We start from the raw sequence: 22,389 nt of genomic DNA on the forward strand, positions 1-22,389 counted from the left end.
AGCCCGAAGGCAAAATAACTGACAGAGGTCACACAGCTGGAGTGTTACCGCCGTTGGTTATTTTTTAAATATGTATTATTGGCGTGTGTGCATTCCACGGTGTCTGCGTGAAGGTCAAAGGACAACCTCAGGCTCCAGTCCTCACCTTCCATCGTGTTCTCGAGACAGGACATTTCTCGCTGTTTGCCACTCACTACACTGCACAGTCCAAGCAGCCCTTGGCTTCTGAGAGATTCTTCTGCTTCTGCGGCCCATCTCCTCATGGGAGCTCTGGGATCTCAGACACATGCTGCCATGTCTGGCTTTGACATGGGTTTTGGGGATCTAAACTCAGGCTGTCAATATTCCATGGCAAGTGCTTTTACGCACTGGGCTATTTCTCCATACAGCCGTAGTTTAGAACTGACGGGACACTAGTGCAGTGCATCGGTTAGAGGGTAACCAACTGCATCCTCCCTGGGAAGTGCATTCTAACGGGCTCCGGGACCCTCACTTTGAAATTGGGCAACACCTTTGGATGGGTAGCACATGATATTTAGTTCTTAAAAAGCCAGCTTGAGTGTGTGTGTGCATTAATGTTGTGGCATGTGTGCAGAATGGTGGTAGCTATGTGCATAATTCACTACAACTTCAAATCCTCACCTTTCACTTTGGATTTTTGGTTGTTGTTTTCTATTTGACTTCTTTGTGTGTTTGTGTGTGAGACAGACGACAGGCAGAGACAGAGAGAGCTGGGTGAGCATGAACATATATGTCACGGCGCATGTGTGGAGGTCAGAGGACAATCCCCAGAGGTTAGCTCCTTGTACCGTGTGGGTCCTAGGCATGGGACTCGGGCTGGCAGTAAGCACCTGTTCCTACTGAGCCCCCTCACTGGCCTCCATTTATGTTTGAGATTAAGAAGTGAACGCGGTTCCACGGCTTCAGGCACGGTACAGGTACAGGATAAGCAGATAACCCCTTAGTGGGCTGGGTATAGCTTAACAGACTGTGTCAGCGTGAAGGTCAAAGCCAGCAGAATTCACTGGTGACAAGGGAAACAATTCCTAGTGCACTAAAAGGTGAGAGTACAGAAGAGGCGCGGAGGCTTCTGCTCCTGGTCTACTCATTTTATAATGAATTTCAAAAGCTACCCTTGTGGAACCAACTGGATCACACAGACCAGCAGGTACCACGGAACTTTCTTTTGGGCGATGGAGGTGAGTCCGTGGTAAGAGCTTTTACCCAGCATGCACAAGGCCCAGTTCCATCTCTAATACCACCACCACTACTAAACCCACTGATTTTCTGTTGGGGAAATGGGAAGGCTTTAAACAACTACCCTACAGGTGCAGAATGCTTATCAAAGGCCAGAACAGCAAACATTAAAATCCAAATGCTGGGTCACTTGAAGTTAGCATCAGATCACAAGTCAGTATGCAATCTGAAGGCAGAAGAAAGGCACAGATCAAAGCCGACTCCTAATAACACAGAGCAAACACAGGGACTGCTCATGCACACTGAAGAAGTTTTTAAGTAAAAATACGTTATATAAACAGGTTAGAAAATGGAGCAATTGATTTTAAAAAAAACTAGAAAGAAAAGTTAGTCCTTTTAAAAGAATTGGATTCCCTTTCCCCGATTTGAAGCGTGAGGACAAGCGAGACAATCTTCGCTCATCTCCAAAGGACACTCACGCCCCAGGAACTGGGTGCTAAGAGGGTCCAACTATAATAAGAAGCTGCTAACTCAGAACCTGAAGATGGCTTTCTGTTGGGGTGTCCTAACACATGACCAACCGTTCCGGGTGTGTGTGATACCCACTGAAAGAACTAGCCCAGTGAGCAAACTGTTCCGGGTCCCTGGATTTGCTGCAGCCTCAGAGGGCTCCTCCTGTCCCTCAACTGTAAACAGCTAAAGGACCCTTCTGAGTTGATCCCACTAGTGAGATCTTCCTCTCTGAGATTCCCAGAGTTGAGCAAAACCCAGGGACTGCTGCTAGAAATATAACAGGTTCATGGAAGCGCAGCTGTGTGTGGCTCTCCAGGACAACTGGGCGTTTCCTACCCTCTGTCTTGAATGACATCTTTTCGTGTCCCCTGCCAAGTTCTCCAGGGGCACTGTGCCGCAGTGAGCTGCCCACGTCGCCAGCAGTAGCCTCGCTGTGAACTTAAAACGGCAGCTGCAGAGCCTCTGTATTCTGGGCATAGGGTGCATGTGTGCTTGACCAGTGCTGAGTACCCACCCAGTGGCTGAGGGCAGCTCCACAAGACCACTCCAGTATGAGCTCCATTCCTGACAGTCTCTGGCCTCTGCTAACAGACCCACTTAAGATGGCTCACCATAATGCACTGAAAATTGAAATCACAGTATATCCAGCCAGGCTTATAACAAGGGGATGATGTTCCAAGCACCACGTGGGAGGAGGAAGGAACTTCGGGTGTCCATAATGCCACCAGCTCTTGGATTCAGAAATAATGAACACCATTCAGGTCCCGCCACTACTTCAAGTGGTGTCAAGACATTTGGACGCAAGTCATTTTTTATCTGGCCACTGCTTGTACCTTTCTGAGGATGGAGCAGCCATCCTGTGATTCCTGGGAAAAGGAGGAGCTATGAGGATTCTCCACTTCTCATTGGGCAGGTACCAGCTCTCCCCTGGAAATTCTGCCTTTTGACCAAGAACCATCACACTGAACTAACAAAGTTCAGGAGCCCCAGGAGACCACACGGGTTACAGTGTTCCACAACACTACAAAGGGGAGTTTTCTGGAAAGGGTAGATGGTTCTCATAAACTGGTAAAATCAAATGAAAAGCACAGTGGGTGCTGTGGGCAACCTGGCAACATTGTTTCCCACACAAGGGCTACAGGAGACACTTTCTGGAACTTAGATATTTAAGCAAGAAGCAATACTTGAAGTTGCCTTTCTAAAACATTGTTTTCTCTTAAAATACAAAAATAAACAAACCATCAGTTTTGAATGTCAGAATGACAGACTGTGGCATCTCTAAAATCAATACCATGTGTCCACCAACAAAACCCAGCTAAGATAGTTAGATGAATAGCTGGCTTGTCAGGTACAAAACACCAAGGCAGCACAGTTGATTTCAGCCGACAACTGACGACGTCTTTCCTCCATGAATGGAACCCTCCCACTGCCGTAGGCAGGGAGGAAAACCACCCTTGCTACCACTCTAAGGATAAAAGCAGCAACTGGCTCCACACCCTGCCTGGAAACCTGCTCACACTTTCCACCAAACACATCTGAAGTGAGACTCTCGGAAGTTAAAAGACAACAGCTCTAAACATTTGAATTTAGGTGAAGAAAAGACGGGAGGCAGGCGGGATGTTTCTCACGTGGGATTTTCAAGCTAGAAGAGCTATGAAGTTCTGGAACTATCCTCGGAGAATAACGATGGTCATAGCTTGAACATTAGGTCCTTATAGAAGATGCCGGAAAGGAGGAAGCACATGTCAGTTCTCACAGGAAAGCAGACTACACAAGAAAACTTTTACAAAGTGGTCAAAGCTTGGGCCTTAGAGCAATTTTTACATTGCCATCAACATCAGCAATTTGCGACAAGTCTCCAAATCAGTACTTTCTGGCATTATCTTTAAAAATGGTTCTTACCTCTTTCCACACGATGGTATGCCACATACCATTTCTTAACACTGTAAAAGAAGAAACAAGGAACTGATTAACATTGTTGAGACTCAGAATAAAATGCCAGCTTTCTCCAAACCGAAAAGGCTTCTGGGAAGCTTGCACTTATTAATCCTATCAAATCACATCCTTGGTGGAATGGTAGATGACCAACCATGCCAACATATATGTCTCTCCATATATGTCCCTCTACAAGATACAAGCTTCTGTGTGCAGGTAAGCAAACCAAATTTATGCCCAGGTATAGAAAGGCCTGGTGTTACATAATTCCAACAGGAGCAACAATAGCAACAAAAAACTGAAGTGATACAAAAAGCAAAATAATGAGGAAAGCAAGTAACAAAGCATGGCCATGAAGCTGTGAAACTTGTAGGGACAGAAACTGAAATCCTGTCTTCCAGAGTATACGAATCCCATCGATAAAAAGACAAACATCTTATTTTAGCACTCTCCCATTTCTTTAAAGATTTTATAGATAATGTTTCCGACTTAATCTCAATATCCATAGCCATGACCAAGCATTACTTAAGCCCGGGACTGGTCGTTCAATCAACACTGGGAAGAGCAATGAGCAGCTTACCTATTGTTTTTTTCTTGTTAACTGCGCTGTCTGCCTTATGTCGTTTCTGTCACAGGAAAAAAAAAGCAAAGGTTCTTACACTCAAATGTTCCAAATGAATAATTGAAATGGAAAGCAGTAAAATCAGCGGGTGATAGGGGCCAAGAACCCTACGATGCCAATGCTCTAGATTTAAGCTGGGTGGTTGGCCATCTGACTAGATCTAGATGTGGCGACTTGGGGCTTAAGTGACCTTTTGGTTCTAATCATTTGCAAGCCTTTCAGAGTTTCAAATTCCTCATAGTTATTTGTGGACAGCCTGAAACAATGACTCAGTATTATAAACCTGACAACAAAGAGCAGGTTTCATTCTCAAGTTAATTTACTATGTATTCCATGAAATATGTATGTAGGGGGGTGGAAGAGTCAAGTGTGTGTAGGGTGTGTGCATGCAAAACAGAGACAGGGAGAGAGATAACGGCAACGTGGTAGTAGCCAATGAGGTGTGAGGGAGGTATTAGGAGGAAGAGTCTTGGGGAATTGCTTCAGGCACATTTGATACCTGAGTACAGGAGCTCTAAAGTAGGATACAAGGACTAACAGCCATAGACACTGGCAAGGTTCTAACCAAATGACCCAGGACATAGAAGCGCCTCAGAGCACAGGCGTTTAGGGCTCTTGGAGTGTACCTTCCTCCCCAGCAAACACTACCACTCCACTAGCAGCTGTTTAATCTGTAGCCGTTTCCTGTACTACCACCCAGTCACATACATCTCAAATGTCATAACACCATGTTTTAGTATGCATAGTCGAAAACTTACAAAATCTTCTACAATCTCTTTGATGCCTGCAATTGTTAAAATGATGATCAATGGCACCAGGGTGGTGTATCGTCCGGTTGGAGATACATCTGGAATTTGCTGGAAGAGAACACAACAGAGAATGTGGCACATGGACATCTCCACAAAGCCGGAAAAAGTTGTCTGAGGTTTCTGTCCTGCCTGGTTCTCGCAGTCATTAAGTCCCCAGAATTCTCCTGTTCTCATTGCCCCACCTCTACTTCCTGTCTGGTTGTCCCGCCTATACTTCCTGCCTGGCTACTGGCCAATCAGCGTTTATTTAAAACATAATTGATAGAATATAGACAATTGTCCTGCACAAGGAAAGCATGGTGCTCAACCCTCGCTCTTACTAGTCTAGTCCATTTCTATTATACGACAAAAGGCCTGCTAATTCAAAACTAATTATGTAGTTTACATGTTTGGAAAATGGGTTAAAAGTATGACTTGATGGTCAAAATACATGTGTGGTACATATGTTTACAATATCACAATGGAATATAGTATCTAATATAATAAATGTGTATTAACAAAAAAAGAGAAAGTGAACATGAAAAGCATGACCCATGAGAACGAGTTCCCCCTCCTCTTTTAGTAACGTCTCTTCTCAAGGCATTCCCTCCTGCATCTGTTTTATACAAGTTCATGTCTGTTCATTCCAATGATAATTTGAGAAGGAAACTATCTGCAAATATTCCAACACTCTTCCAGTAAAGATACTCGATAGAAAAGAAATCTCACTTTACGTGTAATTGAATTTGCAAATTTTAAGCACTTAAAAAATATTACCTGTAATAAGGCAATGAAGAGGAAGAAGGCATTAGCAGCCCTCCTAATCTGCTCATACAGGAATCGAGGTAGAAATGTCAACACGCTGTACTTGGCCGTACTGAAAGAACAAAGAAAAGACCGCTAAACAAAGTGACCCCTACCAGCATGTCCTGGGTAGGAGGGCACAGCTGATCAGAGAAGTTTCCCAGGTGATTTCAGTTCAAACTCTGATGCGCACATTCAACCTTCCCATGTGATGATCAGGCCATTTACCCCCATCTGGGAGCTACATGCTAAGAGCAACACGTGTGAGAAGCAGTTCAGTGAAGCCCCGTGCACATGACACGCTGCGGATTCACCCACACCTGAAGAGCTTCCATTCCCCATCCCCACCATGCATCCTTCACTTGGCAACCTTTGCTTAGACTTCGACTTCACCTGGCTACCTTTTCCCTTCACCTTGTAGCCTTCTAATGAGTGATCTTTCTCTCATCTCATCCCAGTTACATCATTAGCTTCCATTAAATTTGGTCAAATTCTACAGCACCCTTCTGCCTTCAAACCCACATTGGTTATTCTCAGATCATATTGCCTCTGCTGGATTCATACATCAGTCCTCTGCATTCATAGACTAGAAGGAAACTGTATCTGAACTGAACACATACAGGCTTTTCCATTCTAATTCTCTGATCGGCACCCTATAATGATGATTTCCATGGCAATTATATTGCACTGAAATATAATCTGACTGTCCTCTCGATGCAATCTAAAAGTATGGGAGGAGGTGTGTGTGTTCTATGCACAAGCAATTGCATTTATAGAAAGGACTAACAGCCATAGGTTTTCATATCTCAAGGGGTCTTGAATGAATCCTGCATGGCTACTGAGAGATGACACTATTTCTCTGTCCCCAGAAGAGGTTACTGGAACAGGGAAAATGTGCCTATGTTTGTTCCCCACCATAGGACACAGCAGTCAATGAACAAGAAAATAAACTAAATCAAAGATAAACTGAGAGCCAGAGTGACTCTCGGCCTACTCTCTGAAAGCACGACCCTAAGACTACTATTTCCTTTATTTGGTTATTTTTATGTATTGTTTATTTTTATGTGTTGGCTGTTGAAACAGGGTCTCGTGTTGGCGAGTGTACTCTCAAATTCACTATGCAGCTAAGGGTGACCTTGAACTCCTGATCCTCCTTCCTCCACCTCTCAAGTGCTGGGACTGATGGTTCTAAGCCTATCCTTGAGTATAGTCACACAAGGTATAGCAGGTTCCAAATGCACACACCAGAAGAACCAAACCAGAGAGGCCAAAACCCAAGAGACGGCATATACAGGATGATGTGGACTGCTGGAGGCCCTGACAGCAACTGAGGCCAGAGCAACCGAGCAAAAGCCAGGCTGACAACTCAGAACTACAACACGTTCTTACTTTCGAGGTTCCCAGAGGGAAGAAAAGAAGAAAAGACCTGGTGGTTGAAAGCGATTATCAGTTTAAAAAACACAAAAGGTCACACCAGTAAGGTAAAACTATAGAAAGCATCTGATTATACATTAGAACCTAGGATTCCATCTGTGTAACAAATGCACACAGTGCACAGACACACACACACAAATACACACACACATACATACGCATCTAGCAAATAACTCTTTTGAGGCTGAACGCCTTCCACTTGAGCAGAGTTCTGAATATGTTTCAGCAGCCCATACCACGAAGGTGGAGAGCTGGGAAGGATGGGAGTGCTGCTTACACCAATGAAAACAAAGGGAATATGTGCCAGATACAGGAAAAAGAGCCAAAGGTTTTTTCCTGAGGCAGAATGAGCAAGGTCAGCAACCCTTTCCTCTAGGAGAGAATCATTGTGTGGCACCGAATATGATTAGTTATAAAATTATATAAATAAATAACTCAGTACACACTTCTCTCTCTGATGCGCAGAGGAGATATTCTAGGTCCCTCTGAAGACACCAAATCCAGATTTCACGGGAGGCCAGTGCTGTTGGTCCAGGGACCATGGCTACAGGAGTGGGATTTTAGAGAAGCTCCCAAAGGAGCAAAGTAGATCACACTTCCCATCTGAGTGTAGTCCAGCTGTGGAATTCACATTGTGAGATTTTACAATGTGAGGGGAACAGAGTGGCAGGTACTTTAGCAGCCATGTGGCAGGAGAAAGACCATCTATAATGCTGACCACGCAAATGAAGAGCTGCTGGCTGTACTGGCTCCCCAGAACAAGAAAGACTGGGACTGATAATTGTGAGTTTCACCAGTGGCTCAAAGCATGAGTTTCCCTGAAGAAGTCTCCAGAAACCTGCCTGTTGAACCGGCTTAGTACGCATCTCCCAACTGTGAATAGTAAATCCACAAGAACCTTGAAGGCAGCCATACCACCTCTTCTCTTGTAGACATGCAGAACATATATCTATCTGCTCAACAGTAAAGGTGTCATTTAATAGCCACCAAGAGAGTAGAAGGCCAAGCTGAAGTCCGCACAAGATGCTGGCTTGATGTACAGACTGGTGTTTCAGGTCCATGTTCTGGGAGCCGCACATCCTCCCAGCTCCCTGGAAGACACCATCCCATCTCCTCTTGAGGATGCTCATTTTGCAGACTGGAGGTGAAATCCAGTGGCACGCACTCTCCTAACATGTTCAAGGCCTGGGTTTGATCCCTAGGACAACCAAACCAAGCTGCTACCAAATCTGCCAAGCATGATAATGCACTCCCATAAGCCTAGCACTAGGGAGGCCCAAATCATGAGCTCATGGCCAAGTTAAGCTGCACAATAAATCAACATGTCAAAAATTGACGGGGAAGAAAGAGGCAAATGGGGAAAAAAGAAAGGTGGGAGGGAAAGGGAAGGAGGAGGAGGGGAAGTCACTAAGGGGTTCTAGACTACAAAGATTTGAAGGGAAAAAGAAGACAATATTAAATGTCCTAAGAACTTATGCGTGTCTTTATATAAGTTTATTTATTCTTAATTCATTTATTATGTATTCATTTTATGGTGATGAAGATTAACAGGTTCTATTGAAGTGCTTAGTTCTACCTGAAGGATTCCTGTTTCTCTCCCACATACACACAGGATTGGGCATAAAATCAAAGTATGTGGTCTGAATTCTCATACTTATGCGTATTCTCATAGACAAAAGTTGCCCCCATCCTTTAAGAGAGAAGCCTCTCTGACAATGAACAGTGATGAATGCAGGCTCATGGCTGCCCAAGATGCTGAGAAGAAGTGAAAGCTGTGAGCTCACCTCTAAAGGAGTCGTTTTCACCACCCCCTCTAAGGCCCAGGGAGCACTGCAGAAGAGGAGGCAGGAAGTGTTTAAGAGCTGGAAGATAGGAGTTGAAGAACCGTGGAAGGCTATTCTCTAGACCAGCGATTCTCAACCTGTGGGTTGCAATTCCTTTGCGGGTGGCATATCGGATATTTACATTACAATACATAACAGTAGTAGAATTACAGTTATGAATTAGCAACAAAATAATTCTATGGTTGGGGGTCACCACAACATGAGGAACTATGTTAAAGGGTCTCATCATTAGGAAGGCTGAGAACCACTGTTCTAGACTCGCACAACCATGGTAATCATTAGCTCACAATAACTATGCTCTCTCCCACTGGGTTCACATAGGGCTAGCCCTGGCAACAATCGGTCACAGAAGAAGGAGGGCTCATAGTGCCCTAAGGTTTACCACTGAAGTGTTGGCTATTGATAGATTCTGGAAGAGAATCGCTGCCTTTAGTTATGTCCAAATTGACCTGGTTAAACTCAGCAGATCCCAAAATAAAACAGGTAGACATGATCATGGAAGGTAATGTATGGAGAAGGGGCAGGGAGATGACAGAGTTGCTGGAAATGACCATGAAATGAGACAACTGAGTTGAAAGCCAGGACGTGGTGTATTGTGTGCATGCAACAGGGCCAGGGACATTGGTTCCAAAACTGAGCCGCAAGCTCAGTTAAACAGCTTTTTTACGCCCTCTTTTTCCCCCTTAGCAATCTAGAGTGACATACATTTTGATTGAATAAGTTTGCTTAAAAGGATTTGCTGAAGTACCCTACAGAAGAAGGAACTTTTCCCAGAGCAACAGAATTTGCCATAAGCCATTTATAGGGCAAAGTGGAGGAAGGAGGAATTTAGTTACACATGAGTCGTGGTAAATATTACAAGGGTGCTAGTCTGCTGCAAAAGTTTATAATTGCACTATAACACATGTTTCCTAAAGACACAAAGCTATAAAAAAACATATTTGCAAAGAGAAAAGAAATCAATTAGACATTGGGCTTCTTGCTAGTTACACAGACAGCTAGAGAAACACTCCAGATTTTTATAACCCAGCCAAGCTCCAAATACAAATACTATGCGTATTCTCCACATTTCACGGTCTTAGGAAGCTCCTTACTGTACCAGGTGCATCAACAGTACTGGATAGCAATTACTGACTTACTGGATCATTGCACACTACCTATAAATTGAAAAATCCCAATGAACACTATAAGTAAGTATTACAAGCAATTACTTTTTTAAAAGAAAGAAGACATACATTTCAGCCAAAACCTGGGGATGTAACTCAGGAAAATCTTGTGGTAACCATTTTAGAACATAGCTCTACAGTGACCAATCTGTCCAGTGAGGAGCTTGCTAGTGTAGACATAGAGACCATTTGACAGGATTACTTCCAAAATACAGAGAAGAGCCAGCGTGAAGCTTAGCACTAGAGGGCTCCCCTAGCATGTCAAGAACCAGATTCAATGCCTAGCACTGCAAAATAAAACAAAATACAAATATAGAGAGGATGGATAATATAAATATGTAGAGATGTTAATATGCAAAAATTGTTTAAGCTGAAAGGTGAGGAGGGAAAAACAAGTTATACTAAAAAAGAAGGAACCACGATCCACCACTTCACCCTTTAGCCCTAAGGTTGGTAAGTTAGATCTTCATTTGTTAAACAATTCCATGAAGACAATTTCTAAACTTAATTTTAAAAAAATTACAGGGAAGGACAGTGTAGCTCAGAGGCAGAATACTTTCTCAGTACATGTAGGGCTTTGGGTCCCATCCTCAGCACAATGATCATAGTATGCACACATTCAAATACATGCACACACATGCAGGGAAACTACATTTCTGATTCTAATTTTGAAGTGTAGGGTGCTGGAGAGATGGCTCAGAGGTTAAGAGCACTGGCTGCTCTTCCAGAGGTCCTGAGTTCAATTCCCAGCAACCACATGGTGGCTCACTACCATCTGTAATGAGATCTGGCGCCCTCTTCTGGCGTGTGGGCATACATGGAGGCAGAATGTTGTATACATAATAAATAAATAAATCTTAAAAAAAAGAAAAACCAAAACAAACAAACTAAAAATGATTTGTGTTTGTAAAAAAAAAAAAGTAGAAATTAAAAAAAAAAAGAAGTGTGGTAGAAACTAACAGAAATCAAGACAGAGTCCAAAGTGGTTGCTTCCAGAAGAGTATTTTAAATGAAGATTATTGGTTGATTTCTATCATAAGCCTGTCCAACTGCTTGAACTTTTAACCACCTATATATGTTTTTTTCATATTAATTTTATATCGTCTGTGAGAAATTGAAGAGTCTCCAGATAGAACTAGGAAGGAACAGTTGTTCTTGGAGTAATTTCAGAGTGACCACACCTCAGCAGCTGTTATTAGAAGATGATGTTGGGCTAAAGACCAGCTTGTTGTTCTGCTGCCCCCACCACAGAATGGTCTGGCAGCCCTTCCTGTCCGTATCTTCCCATCAGTGCCCAACAACCGCTTCCTCTGGCCAGCAGCCATGGAGGAGCCCCAGGCTCACGGATGGAAGGGGGGAGAATCCTGGCCAGTTTCACAAGGGCCTGGCAGCCATTAGTGCTCTAATACACATTTGGATAAACTTTCTGGTCATCATTCTTGGAGGTGAGCTGGTTGGATTTCAGCACCAGGCTCCCTTTCTTGCTACCCTACCCTTTCACCCCTGCTCCCCACAATACACACACACACACACACACACACACACAGAGAGAGAGAGAGAGAGAGAGAGAGAGAGAGAGAGAGAGAGAGAGCACAGCCTTCTCCTGAAGTGGAAGTCACTTAATTGCGGAGAGAGCTAGTCCTTACTACGTTTCCTGGCTCCTTTCATCCTCTGCCAGATTCCCATGACATTTTTCTTTCTTCTTTTCATCAAACCACATCCTCCTTTTCTGAGCCAACAGCCCAAGGGGTAATCTACTCCAGCAAGCTTTTCCCCATTCAGGTCAAAGCAAAATGTACACTGTGCATCAACTCACCCATGTCAACATAGCGTAAATGAAACAGCGAGAGGGCCAGGCAGACAGACCGTCTGCAGAAGTAGCCTCCTTTCTTATGTGGCTATCTCTAAGATGGCCACATCAAACATGCTCTTTAGTGCCTCCCCGTGCCTTGTAGCCTAAGTGGACTCTGCAGACAGACCAACAGCACAGTGCCCTCTGCTGGCCAGCACCACAGCAGCACGTGGTTCAACACCATACAACAGTGTGGCTCAGCAATTCCACAAATCCTCCTAGACAGGATGCTTAAGGCACTACTTCAGTGGTTCTCAACCTGTGGGTCACGACCACATTAGGCTCAAATGACCCTTTCATAGAGCTCACATATCAGATATCCAGCATACCAGGTGTTTACATTACAATTTACAACAGTAGCAAGATTACAGCTATGAAGTGGCAACAAAATACTTTTATGGTTGGGGTCACCACAACGTGAGGAACTGTATTAAAGGGTTGCAGCATTAGGAAGTTGAGAACCACTGCACTACTTGCATGTCTCCATATGCTTTGTTCTTATCCATCCACTGATGGATATTTTGTGCAAAAACAACACACTAGCCATTCCTACAAAATTCTATTGACCTTTTCATTTGACATACTCCAAGGTACAAACCCAGAACTGTATTCCAATTTTGTGGGTCCTGGATGCAATTGCACATACAGAAGTGGGTGTGATCGTGAACAGCTCACAGCACAATGCAAATACGCATAAGAGATTTCCTCACAATATTATAAAGATCCTTGCAAGTCCTTCTTTATAATAGCTACATAATATTCCATAATTTACTGTGATTCTATCATGAACATTGCTTTATAATACATCACAATATGTAGTCATATTTCATTTGTGTTTTAACAAATAAAGCTTGTCTGAAGATCAGAGTGCAAAGTTAAGGCACTAGAGCCCAGGTAGTGGTGGCGCACACTTTTAATCCCAGTACTCGGAGGACAGACAGATCTCTGTTAGTTCAAGGTCACTCTGGGCTACACAAAATTATCCCATCTAAAAGATAAACAGAGCTCACACAAAGGTGACCCCAACACTTGGGATCACACGCCTTAAACCCAGCACTAGGGAGGTGGAGACAGGAGTGATATAGCCGGGCAGAGAGAGGAGTATAAGACGGGAGAAGACAGTGCAGTCTGAGGAGCAGGGCAACCTGAGGATGCAGTCTGAGGACAGAATCGCCCCTTTGGTCTCAGCATTGGCAGAGATAAGAACTTCCTAGTGGCTGGCTGCTCTACTTCTCTGATCCTTTAGCTTTTGCCCCCTGATAGCTGACTCCAAGTTTTTAATTGTTAAGACCAATTAGAATTCATTTTACACAATAAATGCTTGCACTCATATGCTCATGTTATTTTGTGAGCATAATTCCATAAGACAGATTACCTGAAGGAGGGTTAGCGACTCCAGGGGGAATGTGGCATTTTAAAAGTAGCAAGTCACTTTCCTAAATTCTAACTAATACATTTCTGTTCCCAGAGAATCACAGATATTTGATTATAAAATGCCATAGAGAACATCCCAAAATATTTTGAACTTCATACTTTACACAAGAGAAACTCAGCTGCTATTTTGTGTCTCTGTCCTATGATGCTGGGGACTCAGGATCTGAGCATGACAGACAAAGGGTCATCCCCCACAAGCAACAACCCTAGCTGTGTCATGTCTAACTGCAGTGAATGGGAGCATTCACTATAGATTCTCATACAATAGCCTGCAAGCAGTAGCTGTCAGTACTTTTCTTTATGCTGCGGGAGTGCCTTCCGCTGCTTCAGCCAATAGTCGCTGAAGCACGAGCCCACAGTGCTGCGGGAGCGCCTTCCGCTGCGTCAGCCAATAGTCGCTGAAGCACGAGCCCACAGTGCTGCGGGAGCGCCTTCCGCTCCGTCAGCCAATGGCCGCTGAAATACCAGCCCACTGGGGCGTGGTATATTTCTCTTTAAAAGAAGAGTGGCAAGCCTTGGCTCGGCCTCTTGGTTCCGGTGCTTGGTTCCGGCTCCTGCTCCCGTCTCCTGCTCCAGCGACTAAGCTCCCTTCCTGACGGTTTATGGTGTATGTAAGTTTTACCCCCCAAAATAAATACCCCTTTAAAACATAACTGGTGTGGGATTGATTCGCCATTATCTTTATAGTGCTGAGTTTCACGTCAATAATGTATCAAGTTACATAGTTGTTTCTTGATCATTATTAAAGTCAAACATATCTTCATAAGTCTAGAGCATATGGTTTTCCTCCAGTATCAATTTCCTCATATATTTTACTCATTTCACCATCTCTCTCTCTCTCTCTGTGTGTGTGTGTGTGTGTGTGTGTGTGTGTGTGTGTGTGTTTGCAGGCATGCACCTGTGTATGGAGGCCAGAGCAAGATTTCAGGTGGCAGCTATGGAAAGACAGACTGACCTCAGACCTTCTCCAAGGTCCTGATGAGCAGATGAAGTGAATTTCACCTCTATGCCATTATCTAGGATAAGATTTGGCCATGCCTGTTTGGGGATGGAGCCAGAGCTTCCAGAGTCAGGGCTGTGGTTTCTGGGGAGCCAGCTCTTTTTTGGGCTCCCGTTATCGGTCCTAAGGTAACTGTGTCTGAGATAAGCCATCTTCTCTTCGCCAGCATTGTCTGATTTAACTCTGTTGACCTTGGCCATCTCCCTATGCCCTGGAAACAATATGTATGATGTCACACTTCTTAACCAACTCGTTAGGCATAAATGTAGGGTAAAAGGGACAGCTGGAGCAGGAAACCAACCAATCACTGAGCACCCTGACTCTGAACCTAGAGTCAGTGAAAGAAACACACCCTGGAGACCTGAGCCAGGGAAAGAAACAACTTTATCCCTGAGCCCAGGACCAAAGAAACACGACCTGACTCTGAAACTAGTGTCAAAGAAACACACTTTGTCCCTAGAATCAGAACCAGTGAAAGAAATATGCCCTGGTCCTAAGATTAGAGTCAAAAAGCTAAAAAGGACCAGTGAAAGAAACAGTTTGACCATGAAGGCAGAGCCATCTCTGCCCCTGATCAGCTAAACTGACCAATCCCTGAGCAGGGAAAAACTAATCAATCCCCCATCTTCCTGGGAAAACTCTTCGCCTACGAAGCCCTATATAAAGTCGGGCAGTGGTGGTGCATGCCTTTAATCCCAGCACTCAGGAGGCAGAGGCAGGCAGATCTCTGTGAGTTCAAGGCCAGCCTGGTCTACAAGAGCTAGTTTCCAGGACAGGCTCCAAAGCTACAGAGAAACCCTGTCCAAAAAAAAAAAAAAAGCAGTTAAAGGTTGACTATGAGGGACTGCCCTTAATCCCTCCCTGGAAGAGGCAGCCACTCTCCTGGACTCCTCCTTCCCAAATAAATATCTTTCTCAAAAGAGTCTTGCCAGCACAGACTAGAAGAACCTGGCAAAAGAAGAAGCATCTTAGGCCAGAGAAGAAGCAGATAGCTCTGCTAGGATGCTCCCATAAGGGAGCAGAGCAGAACTCAGCTGTAGCGACTCTCCAGGAGAAGAGCAGGACACCCTATATCCTGCGAGGAGACTATCCCCCACTGCACCCAATTTCAGGTAACCTGACTTCCCAATAGTCAGGACACCTTTCCTCCAGGGCTGAGCTGTCCTATTGTGGCTCTATCATCCAAAGTTGAGCTGTCCTTTTGTGACTCCAGCTTTCAGAGCTGTCCTATTGCAGCTCTAAGTATATCGGGGCTTCCCCATAAGTCAGGATATCTCTGTAACACAATTGTAGCACATTCCCCTACAATATGTCCTCAGTTTCCCCAAGGCCTCCTTATCCGAGGTCACAGCTGTTGCTTTTTGTCTTCTTGATTCCTCAATCTCCAGTCCTCCCACTCACCATTTGGGAACCCTATACCTGCAGGTTCAGGTCGGTCAGCTCTATCACTTGTCACCTCATTCCCCTGAAACACAGCCAAGCAATCTCCCTATTCCTTCCCCCATCATCCCCCCCCACCGCCACACACACACACACTCTGCTCTCACTCCTTCTCTGCGCCTAGAGCTAAAAGCCAGGACTCTCACAATCTTCTGATCCCTTGTCCCCCACAGCACTAGGGTATAGTTGGTGTGTGTGTGTGTGTGTGTGTGTGTGTCCATGCCAAGCTTTTGAATGTATCCTGGAGATCCAAACCCAGGTATCCTGCAAGCAAGCACTCTTACCCACTGAGACTTTTCTAAGTTTTTTTTTTTTGAGGCTGTTGCTATTTTTCTGTTTTGAGATAGTCATTCTGTGCAGCCCAGATTGGACCTGAACCTCAGGTCCTCCTGACTATATTTTCTAAATGCCAGGTTTATAGAAGGGTACCCATATATCAGTATTCAGCTCTTGTTTTGTTATTATTTGAATTCTTATGTAGTCATTGGTAAGAATTCTTGTCAGGGAGGTGGTAGATTCTAGCTTTTAGTATTTAGATATGTGTGTTTCAATTGAAATACTCATAGCAGTCAGGAAATTAGTAAGGGGTCGTGGGGTGGAGTTCCAAGGGATGGAAGAAATAAAACAGTAGAAAGGGGTAAATGGTAATAATGGAACAGGAAGAGTTAAATGGGGTGGGAGCATAGAATTGAAAAAGCCATTATAAAAACAATTACCAAAGAAACTTCCTAAAATACAAACATGTACACATAAAAAATGTTTAGATGATGTTACCCTATTATAGGGGACAACATCCCATCTAGACACCACAGAAGAACAAATGAAACCTCCAGTACCAGGAAAGAGTTGCCATTGTTTTGAGCTGTTGGCCAATGGGATCCCATAGACCCACACACAGACTATCACCAATGTTCTTAGTTATTCTCCAGAACTTGGTAGTGAGACTCTATTACTGAAGACACCGCCTACTTGAGTCAATGAACACAAAAGAAAGGTGGCATTGAACTTCATCCCTGCTGGCTGGCTTTCCTACTGCTGAGAAGAGCAATCATCAGTCTTATCTAGCTGCAAACCCTGTAAGCCATAACAGCCAGCCTGACAAGACACGCCCACCAGCCTGACAAGACACGCCCACCAGCCTGACAAGACACGCCCACTAACGCATCAGTGGCACAGCTGTCGTGGAAGTAATTAACCACTTTACTTGTGGATCCTTCAGAGGAACCCATACTTGGCACAGTTATGAGACCTAGAACAAAGGTTCAGGTGGGTTGTAGGCCCTAGGGGACCATCTACTACTGTTACTCCACTAAAGGAAAATTGAATTAAACTGACACCTACTGACTTATCACTGTACCCATAGGCTACTGCAGCTCTCAAACCTTGGCAGAGAATGTCTTACTCAGCAGAAAAATTAATACAGAGACTCTCAATTGGTCAAGGTGCATAAAACAAGAGGCAGTGGAGTATTCATCCCTAAATGGAACATCTATAACATACTCTTATCTGTCCAAAGCTCAGCATCATTGCAGTCAAGGAGGCAGAAGGATTGTCAAATAAAGGTGGCGGATGACAGCAAGGGAACAGTGTTTCCAAACACAGCAGGGTAGTTGCATGTGTGTATTCACAGAGGTCATGAAAGCATGCACAAGACTTTTGAAAAAAATAAGTCAAAAAAAAAATCCCAGCATAGGAAGGAAAGCCCTACCCCAAGCTAAGAAGTTACTGACAATTGATAGCTATCAGTAAAGAGAAAGTTAGTTTTCTATAAGTGTGTGATCCCTGGTAGCTCTAACATGCTCCAGTGGACAGCCATACATGCAAGAGTACATGAGAAACACTAATTGGACTGGATGAATTTTTTAAAAAAGACTCAAATTTGGGAGGGTAGGATGGGGTGGATCTGAGAAGAGAGAAGGAGGTATACAGATGATCAAAGTACAAGGTGAAAAATCCTCAAGAAATTAATAAAATATGCATTTATTCCATAAATGTGTGTGTATTTGTATGTTCTTCAATAGTCTGTCTATGGTTATGTTTTTAATCATGAAACAAAATCTGGGATTGGACATCATGACTAGACAAGAGTGTCTCCATCCTAAGCTTCTCTGGAGGGTCCCTTAAAGCTATAAGCCACATGCTTTGTGCTAAAGCAGAGTCTCAGAAGACAGGGCTTTTAACACTGCCAAGTCATCATTTTGGCAATATACACCCGGAGTTTTTCTATAACTTTCCACATGAAGATTAATTATTCCAATTACTACTAATGAAAAACTCATTAATCTAAGATAAATCCATAGTATTTGTCCAACAGTTTGCTCAATTTTCCAGGGCAAAACAGATTCTATGACTCAAATGTGAAAATCTTTGTTTACTGAAAGTCAATGACAATAACGACTCCAAAATGTTTCTGGAAAGCAAACAATGAAGACACACAAATTAGACAAAGGCGCAAATGCTCTGCTAGAACAAAAGCAGTTCTTCATCAGAAACTGAATTACCTCCCTAGACAAGAGTCTCCTGTAATTCCACTAACACAGTGAGTTACTTTCACTCCTGACTCTACAGAGTCTGTAGAGTCAGGAGACCCAGTGCTGGCACCAGCAACAATGTCCCAGACTTCTCTACCGCATCACAATAGCCTGGGCGGTCCCTCGATTGATTCCTGGCTGTCTCCCCATAGCATGGAAAGCAGAGGACTGCACACTTCTCTCTGGGCATGGGGGCGTCCTCAAGCTTCCTCAGCTCCCGTGCTGTGGGCCCTGATCCAATTCCACAGCCATGTCTAGTGTAGCACAAGGCACACTTGGAACACAATTGCTCAGGAGTCCCTGTTACAACACCTTCCCAAGACAACATGTCTCCTGGATATGGCCTCCCTGATTTATTTATAGAATAGTCCCCAGTGCATCCCCAGAGGGAGTCAGTGTTAAGTGCCAAGGTGAACAGGGACCTTTGTATGTACTGCGTAGACAGAAAAAGAAACAAAAAAAAATATTTGTCATCTCCCCTCAAGTGAGTCTAACTGAATTAGAAAATAATCAAAACATTTAAGATAGGAACAGAAATTGGGCTGGAAGGAGAGATGGCTCAGAAGTTTAGAGTGTATGCTCCTCTTTCAGAGGACCTGGGTTCAGTTCCCAGCACCCACATCAGTCAGCTAACAACCACCTATAACTCCGGGGTATCCTTGCCTCCTCTAGGCTCCATGGGCAATGCATATATGTACATACACACCACACATATACACACGCAAACACACACATGCATGCACTCACAAGTACATACACTGCACTGCTCACCCTCTCTGGATGTCACCGTCACACATCACAACTCTTTGATTGTGAGTGCTATGTCAGCTTGACATTTTCCTAACATTTTCCTCCATATATTACCTCACAGGAGGGTAAGATAAGCATTCTTCAACTTACGTCTGTCCAACTTGAACTAAGAACCACTTTTGGTTTGAAATCTAGTCCCCTTTAGGTAGCAAAAACATGACCAGATGTTCACTGTAAGTAATGGACCTCAATATTTGACAGTAAAGCCGTTTTTTAACGGTATCGTGTCGCAGTAAATCTGGAAGCCTAAAGATTTCTGGAGATACTTGGCTATTTCTCCCGTAGTTCATCACTTCCAAGGCTACTCTGGCTAGTTAGAAGTTTCCATCACCATCATCTCCCAATTCATTTCCAACTGTTTTCCAATAGAATAGTGCCATATTCAAAACCACTCTAGGACCCAATAACAGCTAGTGTTGGAGAACATGCTGTATGCTGGATTCTTGACCCAGGACCTGGGTCAGCGTGAGCCACAGCATCATACCACCTGCTCAGCTCAGGTACTTATCCTCTGGCATCCCGAAGCCCAAGCTTACTATCAAGCATGAGACATTCTGATCTGCCTTCTCTTAGGCCATTTCCTTTATGTACTGATTTGGAGGAGGACCCTGTATGTGAGTTTCTCAGCATTCGGGTCTCAGTATCTTTCTGCAGGCAAACCACGGTTGCCACAAACCAGACTTCTGGCTCGCTATGAGACACTGGATGGGTTATTCAGCCATTCCAGGTCTTGGTTTCCATATCTGATAATAAAAATCATCAAGTAAGTTAACAGAAATACAGGAAATACAGCCTTTACAGCTGGGATGCAGTGGGTTCTCAGCAAAGGTTTGCTCTTACTCTATATTTAAATGTCTGGAAAGAGAGAGAGAGAGAGAGAGAGAGAGAGAGAGAGAGAGAGAGAGAGAGAGATTGGGGACAGAAGGGCGGAACCCAAGGCCTTGCACACACCAAGAAAGTATCCTAAAACTGGACTTCCTGCCCCGCTCCAAATTTTTACTTCAAAACCTTTTCAGATGAGATAATTACTCTTTACCTTGCACCCAGATCCCTGTGCCCCAGCATCCTATGAGGTCGGCTAAGGTAGGAAACTAACCAAGCTATGGCACATACACAGCCCTTCTCACAACCAGAAGGGGAAGTCTGTCAGGTTTTCACCATCCACGTAACAAAGAGCACTTCCTGGAGACATCAGTCTCGCCACTGGAGACTCTGTGACCACCAGAGACGGACACTCACTGTGCGGCAGGAAATCACTGAACAGCGCCCAGCTTTCCGATCTCTCTCCAGGATGGGACATTAGAGGTAAAATTTCAAATGCTAATAATGGCAGTCAGCCACCTACAAGGCATGCAGGAGCACAAACAGAACACTTAGACGTGTGGCCTGAAGACAGCATGGAGTAAGCTCTGCTCACCTCTCCACACTGGAGACCCCAAACTTTACCTGTGGTTATTTCTCATGGTTCTGGGGATGGAACTCGGGGCCTTACTCATGCTAGGCAAGCACTCTGCCATTGGGCAACAACACAATTCCCCCTCTGACTTTGGGACCTAACACAGAGCAAGGCAGCCAGTCGTCAACCTGTGTTCAGAGTGAGTGTCCACATGAGTGGATGGACCAGCCAACAACTGTGATAACCAAGTGCCAAAGGATGGAAACTTCATTGTTATTTTCATGAGGCAAAGAAGACCAGGAAAAAGCAACAGTCTCAATTACAGCTGTCGGCTTAAACTGACTTAATAATCCGACAATTCCTCCCATTTGAGAAACAGTCATAATTCATATTCCACAAAAATTACTTCACTCTCACACCTGAAAGGGTTTTATCTTCTCAAATTTGGTAAAGATAATTTAATTTTTATCCAGCTTCTAACCTTCTCATTTCCCTAAGTAGTCAAGATAGCTCGTTAGGCAAAAATCAGCCCTAAAACTAACCATTCTACAGAGGTGTTAAGTCATCCTAAAATGTAGCTCCTGTACTCAGTTCCTCTAGGTTTAGTTCTGTTTACAAGGACATGAAGCTGTCAAGCCCACACGCTTTACAGAAATACAGTTGTCTCCCATCGCGTTAGCCACACACGGTATTCTCTAGATGACACGCACAGCCTGTCTCAGACTGCAAAGTATTCTCAAAACATGAGACTAACACACGTCAGTCGTTTATCATGCACCCACAGCCCAACCTCACATGGGGGACATGCACCTGCCAGAAGTGACCAATTCCCTGTGGGATCCAGAGCCCACCTGGGACAGGGTCAGGACTTACCCTTTGATCTCTTTAGCTCTACCTTTTCCACACTAGGCTAATCAAACTTAAACAGTGCTCGAGGGAGGCCTCGGTACAGGAGACCAAAGCAGAAGCTCACACAGCAGGTTCTAACATCAGTCCTGGGTGTTGGACCTCGATACAAACAAACAAGGTGGGGGGGGATGGCTAGTAACTTAGAGGTTATGGGGCTTGCTGCTCTCAGGGAGAGCCAGAGCTCAATTCACAGCACCCACACAGGGCAGTTCCCGAGCACCAGAAATTCCAGCTCCAGGAGCTCCGAAGCTCTCTTCTGGTCCGCAAGGGTATGTGCATTCATATGTTCACCCCCCTCCACATAATTACAAATAAAATAAATAATAAGGTACATTTTGGGAAATGTACATGTACTGAACATATAGGGACATTCTTACTTTTACTTGGACAACACAGTGCGTCGTCACCTCACTGAGAGGGGACAGAAGTTGCTGCAGGATGTGCACAGGTTCTGTGTACGCACTGAGCCATTTTACTCATGGGTCTTAAGCATCCCCAGGTTTTGACATCTGAGTGGATCCTGGTACCAGTCTGCCATGAATAGCAAGGGACTATACTGAGAGTTCCACTTTCCCAATCCTAGTAAGGTTGTTAGAGATTCAATCACACACACAAAAATCCATGAATGCGTAAGTGCTCAGTTCATATTTTCATACAGTGTTCAGCTCTACTGGTGTCTGGCTCCGAGAAGAAATGCTCCCTCTGTGTAGAAGA

General features: G+C 44.3%; 1 protein-coding gene across 7 annotated transcripts in view; it reads right to left on the reverse strand.

Annotated features, from left to right (window-relative positions):
- Atp8a2 (ATPase phospholipid transporting 8A2) overlaps positions 1-22,389 on the reverse strand; it is a 577,323-nt gene that overhangs the window by 408,221 nt on the left and 146,713 nt on the right. For all 7 annotated transcript variants that reach the window (XM_087912148.1, XM_087912155.1, XM_087912154.1 and 4 more), the window contains exons 3-6: positions 5,833-5,932; positions 5,026-5,124; positions 4,226-4,271; positions 3,613-3,653 (exon numbers count right to left, since the gene is read on the reverse strand). In XM_087912148.1, the coding sequence (XP_087768274.1) occupies positions 3,613-3,653; positions 4,226-4,271; positions 5,026-5,124; positions 5,833-5,932 (286 nt within the window). The remainder of the gene's footprint in view (positions 1-3,612; positions 3,654-4,225; positions 4,272-5,025; positions 5,125-5,832; positions 5,933-22,389) is intronic.

Source organism: Myodes glareolus, chromosome 12 (assembly GCF_982192425.1).
Source record: "Myodes glareolus chromosome 12, mMyoGla1.1, whole genome shotgun sequence".
In the NCBI taxonomy this organism is placed as follows: Eukaryota; Metazoa; Chordata; class Mammalia; order Rodentia; family Cricetidae; genus Myodes; species Myodes glareolus.